Source organism: Anastrepha ludens, chromosome 3, assembly GCF_028408465.1.
Source record: "Anastrepha ludens isolate Willacy chromosome 3, idAnaLude1.1, whole genome shotgun sequence".
NCBI classification, from domain to species: domain Eukaryota; kingdom Metazoa; phylum Arthropoda; class Insecta; order Diptera; family Tephritidae; genus Anastrepha; species Anastrepha ludens.
Window position 1 is genome coordinate 117,480,717 of NC_071499.1, and position 17,569 is coordinate 117,498,285.

A 17,569-nucleotide genomic window follows, 5' to 3' on the forward strand; every position below is an offset into this window, starting at 1 on the left:
GTCTAGTGCCTATTGGGAACGCATGGGAGGCGAATGGGGGTTACCACTAATAATGTCTGCCGCATCTAAGGGAATGAGGAGGTGATGGCAAGGCTTGAATACTTCCTCTGCCACTGTTCCGCTCTTGTCAGAACACGACATCGCTAAATTTATACTTCTTTGGATGGTTGGTAGACTTGGAAACCGCAACCGCCCTTAATATTTTGTCGCTTATTAGAGAGACGAAGTGGTTTCAGCAAATTGGAACATAGAGTAGCAACTTGAACAGAAGGGTGGATCCCTCTACACCCTTATGGAGGTAGCAAACACGGTAACCTAACCCAACCTAATCGAGTATTATACGGTTTTGTATGAAAGCACATCATACGAATTTAGAATTCTTAGACACCGCGGTGTTCAAGGAACTGAAATTGCCGATGAATTGGCCAACTGCGGATCAGCGGTTTTCCCATAAGGGCCAGAGGCAATAACCGGAATCAGTTACGCAGGAATCATGAATGGGATCAGCGATTATGTATGCAAGTTACATAAAGAGCGATGGTCCGGTCAGAAACGCTACAGTACTGCAAAGTGTTTTGTGGCAAGCCCGAACAGAAAACTGTCGAACTTTCTTCTAAAACTTGGTAGAAAAGGCGTTCGATCGGTATTATTGTAGGACACAACCCATGGGGTCAGCATATGACCTTCATTGGAATCATTGAGGACGCGATTTGTCGGTCTTGCTTAGAGAAGCCGGATAGCACTGAGCATTTTCTCTGTAAGTGTCCTTCCTTTGTTAGAGCAAGGCTACGAGTTTTGGATTCCGATTTCATGAGAAGGAGTAAAATTCGTTCTCTCAAACAGGAGAATATTTTCAGATTTGCCAAAAAATCTCACAGGACTAGCTATCTCTGTCTCTCTATACTATCTCTTTCTTTCTGTCACTTCTCTCCTTTCCGCCTTGACTATCAACTCTTTTACTTTTTAGAACTTCGAATAGCCTGAGAGTTTTAGGAGTTACAATTCTCTGGGTGCTTCTTTGCTCGCCTTTTTCAAATTTCAATTTCAGACATCTTATCGTTGGAGCAGACCTTTTACTATAGCCTAACTTAACCTCACCCAACCAAGGAGCAAACTTGTTAAGGGCAACAAAATCCGAAATGTGAGAAAAAACACTTTTACGTAAATACTTTGGAACTTTTAATTCGCCAAAAAATTGATTGTTGACTATCATCATCTCAGCAAAGCCATGCCAGATATAAGACAACTGCCTCCAGAAAAATGAAGAGGCATTAAAAGTCGATCAATCACGTAAGGGAGAGACTCAGTTTTCGAGCTGAAACATTTGAAAGTGAATACTATTCTTGAAAACCCTGACTATGAATTGTGAAAAAGCTACTTAGTGTATGAAAAACTCAATTAAATATTTTTAATTATACTGAATTCGGCAATTTCCATCTCAGAGAAATCGAAATCGAGAAGGATCGAAAGATTTATAATCATACAAAAAAATGTACATCTTATTTTGATCCCTAGAAAACGATTTTCACAGAGAAATCAGCGATTTTTAAATCGACCCACCCTAATGTACATATAATGGGCGAGTACTTCCTTTATTAGATTTTCTCGAACTCCACCTTCAATTTGTTGTGTGCGCCTCGATTTTGTTTCTCAATTTTAGGGTTCTAGAGTTTTACACACCTTTCAGGTAGCAGATAGATTTTATGAGGAGCTTTTTTAAGGGATAAGACAAACTTATTTCCCAAGGTCTCATAACTTCCTTGTGCTTATTGCACCGAACAAATGGTGGAACGGAAAAGGTGTAATGAAATTGAGTACCAACGATCTTTTTACTATGAATAGGGCATTTTTTTAATTTCAATTTTAGATATTGACTACTTTGAAGCACATTATGTAGTCTTTGGTAGTAGCAGGCTTTTGACGCTCCAATAGGATTTAAAGCAAAAAAAAAAAAAATAATAATAATAGCACAGGCTTTGGGTAATGAGGCGGCATTAAAATTGTTTACAAAGCCTTTCCTAGGACAACATGAGGTTTGTAGTTGCTTTTGCTTTGACTTTGAGTTTGGAGTAATACACAACGTAAAACTATCCAGAGCGAGCACTAAATCAAACATACTAGGCTTTGATCAAAAGAGAAATCATGGAAACGAAGAAAGTAGCCAAGGGTGCTAAAAATTATCAGGCAAATTTGTTTTCAGCACGGCAAAGTTGATGATTAAGCTTCTGAAAATACCACAATACCACTAAATATCTACTTAATGTAAGATGCACCGAAGAAAATCAACACAACAGTCCCCATAACTGCACCGATTTGTACAGAAGCCACATATAAATACCATTTAACCATTTCCTATTTCAAACCTTCAAATTTATTCAAATTTTTTTAGCTTTCAATAAAAAAAAACACACACACACATATAGACACCATATACACAAATACACACCTTAAAAAAATTTCCACTCACCCGCAAATTGGCTGCCAAAATGCTGTTGAAAGTGTCCGCGAAATTCGTGTGGCGTGCTGAAGCCCGGCGGCAAAAAGCCACGCAAGTACGCCGCCGCTGCCAGCGTCGTCATATGATGATGATGTGCCGCATTCAATTGCCCCGCATGATCCGCATAGCCGGCTGCAGCGTAAAAGTTTGCCGGATTGAAGATAGGCAACTGGCAATGTGCTGTGGCGGCCGCAGCTGCCGCTGCCGCCGAGAGACGCGTCACATCGGGCGAAATGGAACGCGAATCGCGTGTTGGACGTCCGTGCGAGGAGGCGGGTGAGAGCGGTGCGTTATTGCAATCGGTTGCGGTTGGTGTAGCGGCGGGGGGAGGCGTTGAACAAGTTGAGGTGGTGCTGTTATGGCGCTGCTGCTGCTGCGATTGTGAAGTAGGCGATTGTTGTTGCAATTGAAGCGGTTGCTGTTGCTGTTGGTTTTGTTGTAAAGGCAGCGGCGTTAGCTGTTGCTGTTGTAGTTGTTGTTGTTGCTGCTGCTGACTGAGTTGTTGCGCCTGCTGGTAATTGGCTGCAGCGGCCGCAGCTGCCGAGCCGACACCCAAGCCGAGTATCTCCTGAATGGCGAAGGGGGTGCGCATTTTCGTTGCTTGCATTTTGCCGACGGCAAATTTGTTGCGCGCGTGATTTTTGTTTCTTTTTTTTTTGCACTGGTTGTTGTTTTTTGTTTTTGCTTTATTTGTATTTATTTGTTAGTTTGAGTGTTCTTAGGTGAGTTTTGGAATCAAAGTTTTTATGCAAAATGGTTTGACATAGTTTTTAGGAGTACTTTTAAATTATGCTGCGAAAATTGAAAAGTTGTATGTATAGATTTTGAGAAGAAATTTGTTTGCTTTATTAAAAAACTTGCAAATTTTTGGTTGCTTTCCAATACAGTTTTAAAGCAATTGAGTTGTTAAAAATATTTTATTAAAAATATATAATTTTTTTTTATATAACGTTTTTATTTTAGTGTTCAAAGCAGTTGCACTTTTTTTAGTTCATTCGGCTGCGCAGTGGCCGAAATTTGTAGAGGTTTCTTCTGTTCTTACTTCTGCACTAAACCATCTCTAGTTTAAAAATTTTAGTTGTAACTATATGCAGGAATTTTTCGAGAATGTTGAAAATATCTTAATTTAGCATTTTCGAAAAATTTTCATAAATATTTATTAAAAATATTTTTTTACAAATTTCAATTACAGGTTGCTCATAAATTTTTTAAAAGAGAACGGCAATAAACTGGAAGCCCCACATCCTTTTCTGGAGCTTCTTTGCATAAATTATAATTTATACCTGTAATTTAAATTTACTTGTACTCAACCAGCTGCCATTCTTAAATAGGAATTTAGCTTCAAAATTCATTCAATTCAATTTCTTGCTTCAGTTATTCAAATTCTTGAATGAAGTTTGGTTCAAATGAAAATTAAATTGTAGGTATTTGTGTGTTGAGTTTTAATAAGTAAAATTTGTTTTTTTTATTTGCTCATTAATTTTTTATTTTCTTCACCAAGGGAGTTTGAAAATTTTTGTAAAAAAATTTCCCCAACCGAATATTTTTCATTAAAATTTTGTAATAAAAATTTTCACATTATCTTAAATTTTTTGAATTTTTTTTTGTTATCTTAGGTGACCCTAAATTTTTTTAAATATTATTTCTGGAAAAAGGCAAACTTTTTTAAGGAAGGACAGAATGTAAACCCTTGGCAAATCGCTGTTCAAGAGTCTCGAAGGTTCTTAAACCGCGCAGACTGGATATATTAGTGGTGAAGTTAAATAAGTTGATAACGAGAATGTGGCACCAGAATTGTGTGGAAGCGCTAGCTGGATTCTGAATGAATCACCACTTCAACCAACCAACCAACCAAGTTTTAAGAAATAGTATTTTTTCAAATCGTTATTTATTTTAAACGCACACCACAAACAGGATGGTGAGCTCGGCCATACACCCAGAAAAGGGTATCAGCGCCAATTTTATATGTGGATAATTTAATTTTTTTATGTTGTGAAACAAAGATTTTACAAAGTTTGGAAAATTAATTTCCAGTAGATATTTGAAAATTTAATGTTTTAATAGAAGTTTTGAGAAAAAATTAATTTGGTTTTAAATGTAGTGATAGTTTTATTAACAAAGTGTTTTCCAACACTTATGGGAAATTTTATTCCAATGAAATGTGTTTTAATAGTATTTTTTTATAAAATTAAAAAAAAAATTAATTAAATTGAATTAAGTAAAGTATGTACATATGTATGTATGCACAAGGTGACGCAAAATTAATTATCTAATTAGTCTTTGAATAACTTTTTTACTAAATGAAAAAATATATATTTTGAGTGATACGACTCAAGGTGGGGCAAAATTAATCATCCAATTTCTTCTTGAATAACTTTCATTATTAATGAAAACGAAAAAAAAGAATTCTTATTTTAAGTGATGCACATCAAGGTGGCGCAAAGTCAGTAATCCAATTTGTTTTTGATTAACTTTTTTACTAAATGAAAAAAAAAAAATTTGCGGGATACGTAAAGGGGGCACAAAATTAATCATCCAACAAGTTTTTGATTAACGCCTGATAATGCGCCTGAAGTTGGCGCAAAATTAATCATCCAATTTGCTTTTCGAAAACTTTCTATTGAATAAAAAACAAAAATATTTGACTGATGCACCTCAGGTGGCGCAAAATTAATCATCTACTTAGTCTTTGATTAAGTTTCTAACTAAATGAAAAAAAAAAAATATTTTAAGTGATGCGTATCGAGGTGGTGCAAAATCAGTCATCCAATTTGTGTTTGGATAACTTTTTTATTAAATGAAAAAAAAATAGTTTGCAGGATGCGCCTCAAGGTGGCGCAAAATTAATCTCCAATTAGTTTCTAATTAAGTTTCGTATTAAATAAAAAAAAATATTTTGACCTTTGCGCGCTCCCTTTCGTGTCTCTTTGTATACTGCAGCTGTATAAATATATATATAATTGGCGCTTACACCCTTTTTGGGTGTTTGGCCGAGCTCCTCCTCCTATTCGTGGTGTGCTTCTTGGTGTTGTTCCACAAATTGAGGGACCTACAGTTTCAAGCCGACTCCGAACGGCAGATATTTTTATGAGGACCTTTTTCATGGCAGAAATACACTCGGAGGTTTGCCATTGCCTGCCGAGGGGCGACCGCTATTAGAAAAATGTTTTTCATAATTGTGCTATTTCACCGAGATTCGAACCAACGTTCTCTCTGTGAAATCCGAATGGTAGTGCCGTACCAACCCACTCGGCTACGGCGGCCGCCGATAGGGTGATTAAATTTGCGCCACCTTGTATATGTATGTATGGAGTCAATTTTTTTTTTTCCAACGCTGGTAAATATTTAAGACGTTTCTTGTTATGTTATACTGCTCTAGATTTTTTTCAAATAAAACCTATGAGAAAAGAAAAATAAAAATAAAGCTTCCTTTGATGAAATTTTTGTTGCCCAATTCCTGAAGTTTTTTTTTTAATTTTTGTTTTTTTACGTATTTTAGTCTTTGGATCGGATGTTCTTGTATTTTTTTATTTTATTTTTAAAAGTTCAAACTGTTTATTAAAACTCGCCAAGAGAAGTATCACGAACTGCAATGTATTTAACACGACCTCAACAACATTGGCAACACTGACCTATGTGAGCTCTATTCCGATCAGCCATATAAACCTAACCTAATCTATTTTATTTTTTTATTTTTTTATGGAGCTTTATTTTTCGCATTTTTTTAGGTATTTTTTTGCGTATTTTTTACCAATTACAGTAAATTTTGTGAAGAACGATGGGACTGTGAAATTTTATAGAAATTAAATATTTTCAATTATATTTTGGCTGAATGAATATTTGAATGTAGGATTTCTCTTAAAAAACTTCTTACGTTTTATATTATTTGCTAAGCAAATTTTTTCGAACCAATGTCTCAAAATGCTCCTTGAAAGATGCGTAATTTGGAAATGGAATTATGGAAATGTAATTTTTTTAATCTTCTAATTTCTTCTTCTAGTTTTTTTATGAATTAGGCAGCATTTTTTGGACGTTTCTTGTTATTTTACGCTGCTGTGGATATTTTTCTAATAAAACTTATGAGAAAAGAAAAATAATGGTTTCTTTGAAAAAATGTTTGTGTCCAATTTAAGACTTTTTGAAAGAAATTTCGTGAAGGACGTAAAAAAATAAATATTGTAAATAAGTTAAATTGTTTTTAATATTATTTATTTAAATTATTTATTGTTAAAAAACAATTATAGTTAACATCATTTTCTTTAATGAATTTTCCCACTAGATTTTTTATTTTTAAATAACGAAAATTTTCAGTTATTTGTTATTATTATTATGAAAGTCGTTGAATTATAGCTAAAAGTTCTTATTAGCCAAATAAATAACATGCTTTTTTTTAATAATAAATAATTTATATAAATACTAACAAATAATGCAACGGCTTTCATAATAATAATAACAAATACTTAAATTTTTTTATTTTGAAAAAAAAAATTCTAGTGTGAATATTCACTTAAGAAAATGAAGTTGGGCTTATTTCTTCTTTTTATATGAAAAATATTTATTAGCTTTTCTTAATATCTGCTGCACGTTTATTGATGCATAAAAGGCTGATAAATAAAAAAATTATAAAATAAATTAAAAATTAGCAAAAACAAAAAAAAAAAATATGGCATAGCTCAAAGCAATTCAAATTTTTTCTTGCGTGTATTTCATATTTTTACCCCATTTCTGCTTTCTAATGCATGAAAGTTTCCATGCTAATATTTTTAAAATTTTTTCAAGGGTTACCAACCAGCTTCGTAAACTGTAAAAAGTATGCTCGAAATTCCTGTAACATTCATTGACGTTAAGAAAAAAATGCAGTTGGAAAAAAATGTTGTACAAATACTTTTGAATGCTGTTTTACTCTAACATTTCTTGATGCGGAAAAATTTCATTTTTTTATAATTATTTTTTAATAATATACAATTTTTCAGAGATAATTTCTAATTAGTTTTAATTCTTTCAAATTTTGGAAATTTTTTTAAGAAGAATTTCTAATTCGTTTTACATCCTTCAAATTGTATGGGTTTTTTTAGAAAGAATTTTTAATTAGCTTTAATTTCTTCAAAATTTATAAATTTTATTTAAGAAAGAATTTCTAATTAGTTTTAATTCCCTCAAATGTTATACATTTTTTTAGAAATTTTATAATTTTTTTTCAAAAATAATTCCTAATTAGTTTTAATTTCTTAAAATTTTTTAAATCTTTTTAGAAAGAATTTCCAATTCGTTTTAATTCCCTCAAATTTACAATTTTTTTAGAAAGAATTTCTAATTAGTTTTAATTTTGTAAAATTTATAATTTTTTTTTAGAAAGAATTACTATTTAGTTTTAATTCTGTAAAATTTATAATTTTTTTTCAGAAAGAATTTCTAATTCGTTTTAATTCTCTCAAATTTTATACATTTCTTTTAGAAAAAACTTCTAATTAGTTTTAATTCCTTCAAATTTTATGAGTTTTTTAGAAAGAATTTTTAATTAGCTTTGATTTCTTCAAAATATATACATTTTTTTTCAGAAAGAATTTCTAATTAGTTTTAATGACTTCAAAATTTATAAATTTTTTTCAGAAAGAGTTTCTAATTAGTTATAATTCCCTCAAATTTTATAAATTTTTTTTTTAAATTTTTTAAATTTTTTCAAAAATAAATTTTAATTAGTTTTAATTTCTTAAAATTTTTTTTCAAAAAGAATTTCTAATTAATTTCAATTCCTTCAACTTTCATAAATTGTGTCAGAAAAAATTTCTCCTTCGTTTTAATTCCCCGAAATTTTATCAATTTTTTCAGAAATAATTTCTACTTCGTTTTAATTCGTATTAAATTTTGTAGTTTTGTAATTTTTTTATTTTCAGTTTTCGGCCTAGAAGTTTCCAAGCTCTTTTCCTCTGCTTGCACAAATTTTTACTTAAATTTGTTGTTGTTGATCACATTTTTGTGTTAAATTTGTTTTAAGGCGTTTCTCTCCTAACTATTTTCGCTCATTTTGTCTTTTTGGTTTATTTGCTTTAATTAGCACCTGTTCGGCCACTCAAGTCATTAACGGGTTAATGACCTTTACACTGACACTTGTGCAATTGTCTGTTATTTTGTGGTTTTCGAAGTGAAAGTCGTTGAATTATAGCTAAAAGTCTTTGAGTGCCCGTTGGTGCGTAGGCGTAGGCGGAGCAAAACAGTTATTTATTTTGTGTATTTTGAATTTTATGTGCATGCGAATTTTTATACATTTTTTCTTTTAGTTCAAGAAAGTTTTTTCTTTACGTATTCATGTTTGATAACAATTTAAACTATTACACCATGCAACCTATTTTTTTTTATTTTTTTTGGTATCAAGTGATTAGCCGCGTTTGACTGCTTGCGGGGCGCTGAAACCGAATTTGGCAACAAAAACTTTGCACCACCTCAGAATTTGCTTATGGGAAGAATGACTTCTAGTTTAGAAATGAGATTAAATAGGTCCATGAAAAAAGAAGAACTGCAATCAACACACAGCTGCTGGTATTTCTCCAAAGGAAATCCAAAGGAGTTGCAGGAAATCTATAAACGCTTTCGCGTACGCTGCATGAAGTTTTAGCCACCGTGACAGGCTCATTTTATCCTCAAATAAAAATAAATAATTGGCGCGCGCACTTCTGTTAGGCGTTTGGCCGAGCTCCTCCTCCTCCTCCTGCACCTCATTTCATTTTATCGTAATAAAATTAAGCAGCTTTATAACGGAGCTATTACTCAGGGTTAACATTTTTGTAGCTTGCAATGCTTCCAGTCTCGCTTGCTTTACTTGCCTTTTTTTCACTAATAATTCTGAAAAATGCTGATAGTGCGTTTTTAGTCTGACAATTTTCAATGAATTGTGTGGCGATATAACATTTTTAAAATCAGATGCAAATGCAGCCTGCCACAATCCATCACTAGTCGCTTTCTGGTATAAAAAATTATGTTGCATAGTGTAATTCATATTTTTTAATTTTTAATTTTTTATATTTTTTACAGTTCCACTTAAATGCGTCCAGGCTTTTCAATTTATTAATTGTAATTAAGTTTTAATACTTTTTGTTGGCTTTTTGTTTTTCTTACAATCCAATTTTTAGTTTCTCTTAATTTTCACCACTGAATTTTGTGTGTTTTTTCTTAGATCATTTAATCTGCTATGCATTTTTTCACTTCACTTTTAATTCTAAACATATTTTACCTCGCCGTGGTATTTTCATCAACAGTCACTTATTCCAAAAAACTCTCTACTACTTGCAACACGTCTTTTACTACATCTTCTTCTTCTTCTTCTACAATTACTAATCCACTTGTGTTTAGAGGTAGCAGCCACACAAAACAACAAAAAATTGAATTGGCACTGTTTTTGTTGCTGCCTTTGATAATTTGTACGGTATCGTCTCACTTGGTGCGCGTCACACGTGCGTTGTGGTTGGTGTCTTTTTCCAACTGCGACAGCGACGGCTGTTGGTTGCCTCAACGCCACACAGCATAACACGATTTCGATTCAACGTACACAGCCAAGTACCAAACGGAACTGAGCGGAGGCTGACACAGTGCCGTGGCCCATGGAGCAGCAGCAGCAGCTGCTGCAGCCACACCACGAAACACAACAGCAATATGTGCTCAAAGTAACAACAACAACAAGCACACATTGTATGTCAGAGCGAATACGTCGCTTCAGCGCTAAATTGCCGGATGCGCCATCTTTGCTAGGCCAAAGCGCTAAGGTGTGAGTGAAACAGCTTATTCACCTTGCGCTATTTCACTTTTACCAGTGTGCAAAGACATTTTTCCAATTTGAGGGGCAACAATTCCAATAAGTATTTTTCCCAACTGTTTAATTGGAATTTTCCATTTATATCCGTTGTTTCGGTTGCACGCACACACAACCTATGCGGCGTATGCGCTCACTCTCTGGAAGGTCACACGGATGTGGCTACACTATGCGTGTGAGTACGCCTTGTGCGGAGGCGTGTGTATGTGTGTGTGCGTTTGTGCGCTTTCAGGCTGATTTGGTTTTGCCTTTTGTTTGCGTTTAATTACTGACCGAAAAGTTGCTGCCAGGACATGGCAGGCCAACGCCACAGCCGCCGTCGCCGCCACAGTCTCGCCTGTGACGTGCAGCAATTTCTTATAAACAGCAACAACTACAATTAGAAGAAATGATTTTTCGTAGAGTGGAAAATTAACTCATCGTAAGCAGTCGCAGGTTTTAGTGGCATTGCAGTTGTGGTTCGTCGCATTAACTTGAATGTTTAGCAAAGTTGGGTGTTGTGCGCATTTGTTGTTGCAGCCGAATTTCTCGTGTTCCCTATGAAATCAATAAAATGGCTTGGGATGTGTTAAAGTGTATTTCGTTTGAATTCGCTCACAGAAATTTCATTTAGAATTAGCTGGCAATTATTTTCCTTTTAAATAGAAATTTTTAATAGCAAATGGCAAAATAACAAATACATACAAAGCGTACAATTTTGCACATGGAACTCGAGAGGGACGGGATTTTGAAACATAAGCATTGTTGCGCATATTTTTCTATAGCCATTTTCAGTTTCTTGAAATTTTTTCATCAACTTTTGAATTGGCGACTCATTCGGTCGATTATTTCCACCAAAAAAATATAACGAATTTTGCTTTATGTTGTTCTTAAAGATCGACAATTTTCGTAATAAGTCATAAAATTGTACATCTCCTCATCTGGAAAATGTCAAAGATGACATAAAAATGGTGCCATTTAGGAGTTTTTCACAACTTACATCTGGGCAACACTTTTGAAAGGCCCTTTACAATTAAAGTTCTACGCTTACTCCTTTTTATTTCAGCTCCACTCTTAAAGAAATTTAAAGAAATAGGTTTCCCCAGTTCTGGCCAGCTCTATCATCTCTAAAGTGGTTCTCCTACCATTATCTTCTATATTTTTCATGCCTTATTCCACATTTGAGCGAGATCCGCTTTCCCCTTCGTAGTTGCATAGGATTTGTGGATTAAACCGTATGAAAATTCGGAAATGTTTCCCCTTAGATGTGATTAAGCGTTGATTTCTACATGTCGCAATTACTAGCAGCTTTGCGATTATTGGAAGAGTTGTTTCGAACATCGAATATTGGCAATTTTGCACAACTGTTTAAGTAAGAAAAAAGACTTGAAATTTAGACTTAAAAAGATCCTCCTGACCACGGACAGATGGAGAGCGCTCGAGGGAACTTCCAAGGCTAACAAAACCGCAGCTTTCCAATTTGGTGGCTATCCTTACCGGGTATTGTCCGTTAGTTATCCATGCGTTGAGACTGGGAAGGTAATACTGCAGAAGCTGTCTGGAGCATGAGGTGGAATCATCTAAGCACCTTTTTCTCAGCTGCCCTGCTCTCGTCGAGCTAAGATACAAACATCTCGGTTCTCACTTCATTGCTACACCTGCGGATATATGTATCTGGTTTAAACGTCACGAACCTAATGAATTTCATGAGTAGCTTGAAGCATTTAATATAAACGTACAATCAGCCACCGTTAGTCGTCATCTTGCAATCCAATGCCCCTTCTTAATTTTTAACCCCAGCTTAGATCTTTCCTATTTGCTTCCCCCCTTCTTTGATGGGTTTCCTCCAAGGATGACAGATACCAGATTTACTCGTTAGACATGGTGAAAAAAAAAATTTTTTTGAGGGGAACTTTGGATTCTACGTCATTCGTTTTGTGTTTCACAAAATTTTGTTGTAGCTTAGTGAAACACAAAACGAATGACGTAGAATCCAAAGTTCTCCTCAAAGTTTGTTTTCACCATACGTCGGCATATCTATCATATTCGCTCAGAGCCGAATAACGGTCTGCTCTAGAAATCTTTTCACCATGGTTTTCCCCTGTATGGCTTCACATTGACCGATTGATTCTTTGCCCAAGGGGGCCCCTCGCGTAAGCAGCCATTTATTCTAATCTACACTTAAACCAGAAAATTGTTGCTACAATAATAAAATTGCCGCACGGTGGGCAAAAAGTTGAAAAAATTACAAAAAATTAATATAGTAATTGGGAGATTTTCTCGTTGTTTCTATTTTAGCATTTATTTCTATACTCATCATCAGCATCATTTAGCATTGCAACCCGGCCTTCTCTACGATATTCAACGAGGCCCCTCTGTCTCTTGCTAGATATTTGAAGTTGGTTTGTATATTAGTTAGGATTATATATATATAATTAGCGCGCACACCCTTTTTTGGGTGTTTGGTCGAGCTGCTCCTCCTATTTGTGGTGTGCGTCTTGATGTTGTTCCACAAATGGAGGGACCTACAGTTTCAAGCCGACTCCGAATAGCAGATATTTTTATGAGAAGCTTTTTCGTGGCAGAAATACACTCGGAGGTTTGCCATTGCCTGCCGAGGGGCGACCGCTATTAGAAAAATGTTTTTTCTTAATTTTGGTGCTTTCACCGAGATTCCAACCGACGTTCTCTCTGAGAATTCCGAATGGTAGTCACGCACCAACCCATTCGGCTACGGCGGCCGGATTAGCTAAGCTAATAAAACTGCAATTATCTGCATGCATTTTTGTAAAGATTCATTTTTAGATTTTTAAATTTTACTAACAAACTTATTTTTCTTCGGAAATAGTGGAAGCATTAGAAATCATAAATAATTAGGGTAATTAACTTCCAAATGACTTGGCAAAGTATAGAAAGGTAAATTATTAAATTGTACTTCATATTTTATCAACTGTTTCAGAAGGTGTTCTAATTCAGATAAGCTTAAATTCCTGCGGAATGGGTTTTCGGGAAAATTTATATTGGAGTGAGTAAATTTTTGTTTCCTACTTTTACTAGGCATGCTGCTTCGAGAATAAAAGAAACATCCTTACCACGAACATGAACATCAAAAGAATCTCGAAGAAAAAATTAAAGAAACTAAGCGACTAACGATCCTACACTTTATAGCGAATGAAAGTAATTTTTTTACTGATATTTTGTTTCAAACTTAAAAAATCCAGTTTCACAATTTCTTCAGATTTGCCCTAGTTTACAGAGAAGTAAATGTGTGAAATTTAAAGTTTTCCTGGAATATTTAAAATTTTTTTTTGCGATGTCTTTTTAAGCAAAGAATTATGGTCTCCGTCTAGCTCATCGTATTCACATTAGATTTGAGAGGTCCCATGGAAATTAATTACAAGTGAAGTATATTTTAAAATTTTAGCACAAATTTAATTAATATCTATGATAATATCATAAATCTTAAGAAAACTAAGTTATTTTTTTCCTTAAAAAAATCCTTAAAAGTGCTATTTTTAGGCCTCTTAAGGCAGGCTCCCCCTCAAGTGTAAAAACAAAGAGATCCGATACCTTCTCATATCAAACAAATACCAAGTGTCTCAATATCGAATTGTTCCCCTCAAAACGTGACCAATTTTTTTTTTTTGGCGGTGAGTTTGGGTTAAAATGCCTTCGCACCATATAGTAATCACCGCTACTGCGTGTGTTGTGATTCCACTGAAAATATCCCTCCTCCTCTTGACCGATGGAGGCCAATTACCCCGCGAAGTCATCACAGGGTACCAAAACTTGCTTGCTGAAAATGAAATCTTAAATATTGAAATTCTGTATTAACGGGCGGTGTATACTACGCGATGTGCAATTAAATATGTTTTACGATTTTTTTGATTTTGCAAAGAGTGCGCTTTTAGTAAGTACGAGTAGTAGTGTTTTTATAATTCATACATTATTGCACTCACACACATCCGAGTTTTGTTTTAAAACTTAAGTGTATGTATGCGCACTTCAGCTTACTCTAAATAATCCATTTTAACATTTTTTCCGTTTCTTTGATAAATGAATTATAAAAACAAAGCAGCACAACAACAACACCAAACAAGCACTGCCTAAGTGGTAAACATTATCATGAGTTATTAAAATAAATGCATACATACACGCATATACATAGGTTGGCATGTGTGGCGATGTTTGCATGCAAAGGTAAGCGCTATAAAATGAAGTGCAGTTGAGTTGTAGGAGTGCGAGAGCGAAAAAGAGGGGATTGCTTTTTGTTATCTACCTAAATGTGAATGTGAAGATGAGAACTTAAGTAAGTGCCTTTGGATGCTGATGCGAGTATAAAAGCAATTCGACACGCATTTGTGTGTGATTATAGCGCATATACGAGTATATGGAATGTATGTATATGAATTTCTGCACTAATTCATATACATATGAATACAATAATAAAATCATAAGAACTTGTTTTAATACTAAGAAAATATTTTACGTCAAAGTGATCACTTACTTTGAAGTTCAGATGGATGAGATAATGGATATCAAAAAGCCTATGGATAGGAAACAAAATCACTCAAAGGATATCGCAATGAAATAAAAAAAAAAAAAAAATTGCGGAGCAAAAATGAAATAACATAAAAATAAAAAATAAAAACAATTAAATAAAAATAATTAAAAAAATAATAAAAAAAACTAATATTAAGTAAAATAAAAAAGCAAAAATAAGAAAAAAACGAATACCGTAAAATATTTTTTTATTTTGGAATGAAATTTCAAAAATTAACAAATTAAAAATGAAATAAGATAAACTAAAATAAAAAATAAAAACAAAATAAAAATGAATAGAGCAAACTATTTTTTCGTTTTCTTGAATGAAATAAAATAAGTTAATACGGTAAAATAAATTAAAAAATAAATAAAAATTAATATAAACTCAAATAAACTACAATAAAACAAGACAAAAGAAAATAAAATAAGACATAAAATAAAGTAAAATATATGAGAACTTTAATAAACTAAAATAAAATCAGTTCAAATAAAAAAAGTTAAGCAAACTATTTTTGGAATTAAATAAAAACAATTGACAAATGAAATTAGATAAAATAAAGTAAAAAATACATAAAAATTTAAGTAAGCTAAAATAAAATAAAACAAAATAAAATAAGCTATAAAATAAGAAAAAATGAAAAAATAGAATAAAATATTTTTTTGGGATAAAATCAAAAAACTTAACAAACTGAAGCTTAAATAAGGTGGAATAAATTAAAAAATAAATAAACATTTAAATAAACTACAATAAAATAAGACAAAAGAAAATGAAATACAAAATAAAATAAGGTAAAAATTTAAAAATTAATGAAAATTTAAATAAACTAAAACAAATCAGTTAAAATGAAAAAATAGAGTGGAAATGAAATGAAAAAAAAGTTGGAATGAAATAAAAAAAAATCATAATTGAAATAAGATAAAGTAAAAAATAATTAAAAATCCTAATAGACTACAATAAAATAAGACAAAAGAAAATAAAATAAAAAATAGAATAAGGTAAAATAAATTAAAAATAAATGAAATTTTAAATAAACTAAAAGAAAATAAGACAAAGTAAAATAAGCTAAAATAAGAAAAAAATAAAGAATAAATGGTTTTTTATGGAATTAAATAAAAAAAAATTAACTAATTAATTAAAAGTGGAACATGGTAAAATAAATTAAAAAATAAATTAATTAAAATAAAATGAGCTAATATAACATAAGAAAAAAAGGTTTAATAAATATAATAGTAATATAAAAATATAGAGTAATTTAAAAAATGGAAAAATATTTTTTTTGGAATGAAAATGAAATAAAAATAAAATAAAGTAAGCTAAAATAAAAAATAGTAAAAAAAATATTTTTGAAACGAAACCGTTTGAAGAATGTGAAGGAACCCATTGTTCCAAAAGTCAAGATATCCATCAAGAAAGTGAAGAAGATCAATGTCCGCAAGAACGGCGGTGAACGTACTGTGTTTTTGAAGAAACCCAAAGCCAACTAGCCAACCAAACGTTTTGTCAAGAAGCGTCCTGCTAAATCTTATTTCAGCAACCACAAGCCCAACATTCGTCGCAATCTCGTCGTGTGATAATTTTGTTGGCTGGTCGTCACCAAGGCAAACGCGTTGTACTACTGGAGGTATTGAACTCTGGCCTGTTGCTTGTTACCGGTCCATTTGCATTGCGTCGCATTTCGCAACGTTTCGCCATTGGTACATCCTCAAAGGTGGATTTGGGCGATCTTAAAGTGCCCGAGCATTGACGATGCCTACTTCCGTCGTTTTAAAATCAAGAAGGATAAGAAATCCGGTGAGGGTGATATTTTCGCTGCCAAGAAGAAACTTTTCGTCCCCAATGAACAGCGCAGGAACGACTAGAAGGAAATTGATGCTGCAGTGCTTAAGGCCATCAAAGTGCACCCAGAAGGAAAAATCTTTAAGAAATATCTGCGAAATATGTTTGCTTTGCATTCATCGCAGACCCCCCATCGTTTGCGACTCTAAACTTTGCATTGGCGTCAAAAATGTGAATGTAAACGTACATTCAGGTTGTCTATGATTTTTTATTTTTAATTTTTATGTCAACACAAAGTAAAACAAAAAAATATACAATTAAAAAAAATTGGAAATTAAAAAAATAAAGTAAAACATAATAAGAGAAAATATAATGAAATAAGTCAAAATAAGAAAAATAATATAAAAATACAATATTTTTTTTACTTTTGATTTTAAAATATCTCATGTCCATTATGATGCTGCCATTGCAGTAGTGGTGTGTGTGCATGGATTAAAAAAAAAAATAAATAAATGAAAGTGAAATAAAATGAAATATTATAAAATAGCCGAAAGCCTCAGCCACTGGTGCTTATCTTCAAATAATGTAAAATAATAACTGTGCCGTTATTTTTTTCTTAATGATGATACTAGGTAGGTAGATATAGTGGTTGTCGATTGACACACCTAGGCCTGCTGCATTGTGATACCACCGGGGCTATCCCCTCTCCTCACTCTACATTGTCGTCATTGAACCAACCTGTGGCTTTAATATATCTAACAAGACTTGTTATTTTTATATTGGCTATTTCTGCCAAGTTATTCAGGGAACTTTTTGCTAAAATATTGAACCTTCTTCTATCGAGAGCCAAGCACACGGATAGCAAGTGTTCTATAGTCTCTTCTTCTTCGATGTCGTTACAGCTTCTGCAATAGTCGTTATAGGGCTCTCCCAGTCGGCTGGCATGTCAATGCCCTGTTAGGACCCC

The 17,569-nt window shown here is 33.0% G+C and overlaps 1 protein-coding gene and 1 pseudogene across 1 annotated transcript in view; one reads left to right on the forward strand and one right to left on the reverse strand.

Moving 5' to 3' along the window:
* Positions 1-10,030, reverse strand: part of LOC128858877 (muscle segmentation homeobox) — an 87,160-nt gene extending 77,130 nt beyond the window's left edge. Inside the window, exons 1-2 of the mRNA XM_054095430.1 lie at positions 9,726-10,030; positions 2,468-3,289 (exon numbers count right to left, since the gene is read on the reverse strand). Coding sequence (XP_053951405.1) covers positions 2,468-3,104 — 637 coding nt within the window. The 5' untranslated portion in view covers positions 3,105-3,289; positions 9,726-10,030. The remainder of the gene's footprint in view (positions 1-2,467; positions 3,290-9,725) is intronic.
* Positions 10,031-10,092: 62 nt separating this feature from the next.
* Positions 10,093-16,685, forward strand: LOC128857696 (60S ribosomal protein L6-like; annotated as a pseudogene).
* Positions 16,686-17,569: the final 884 nt, after the last annotated feature.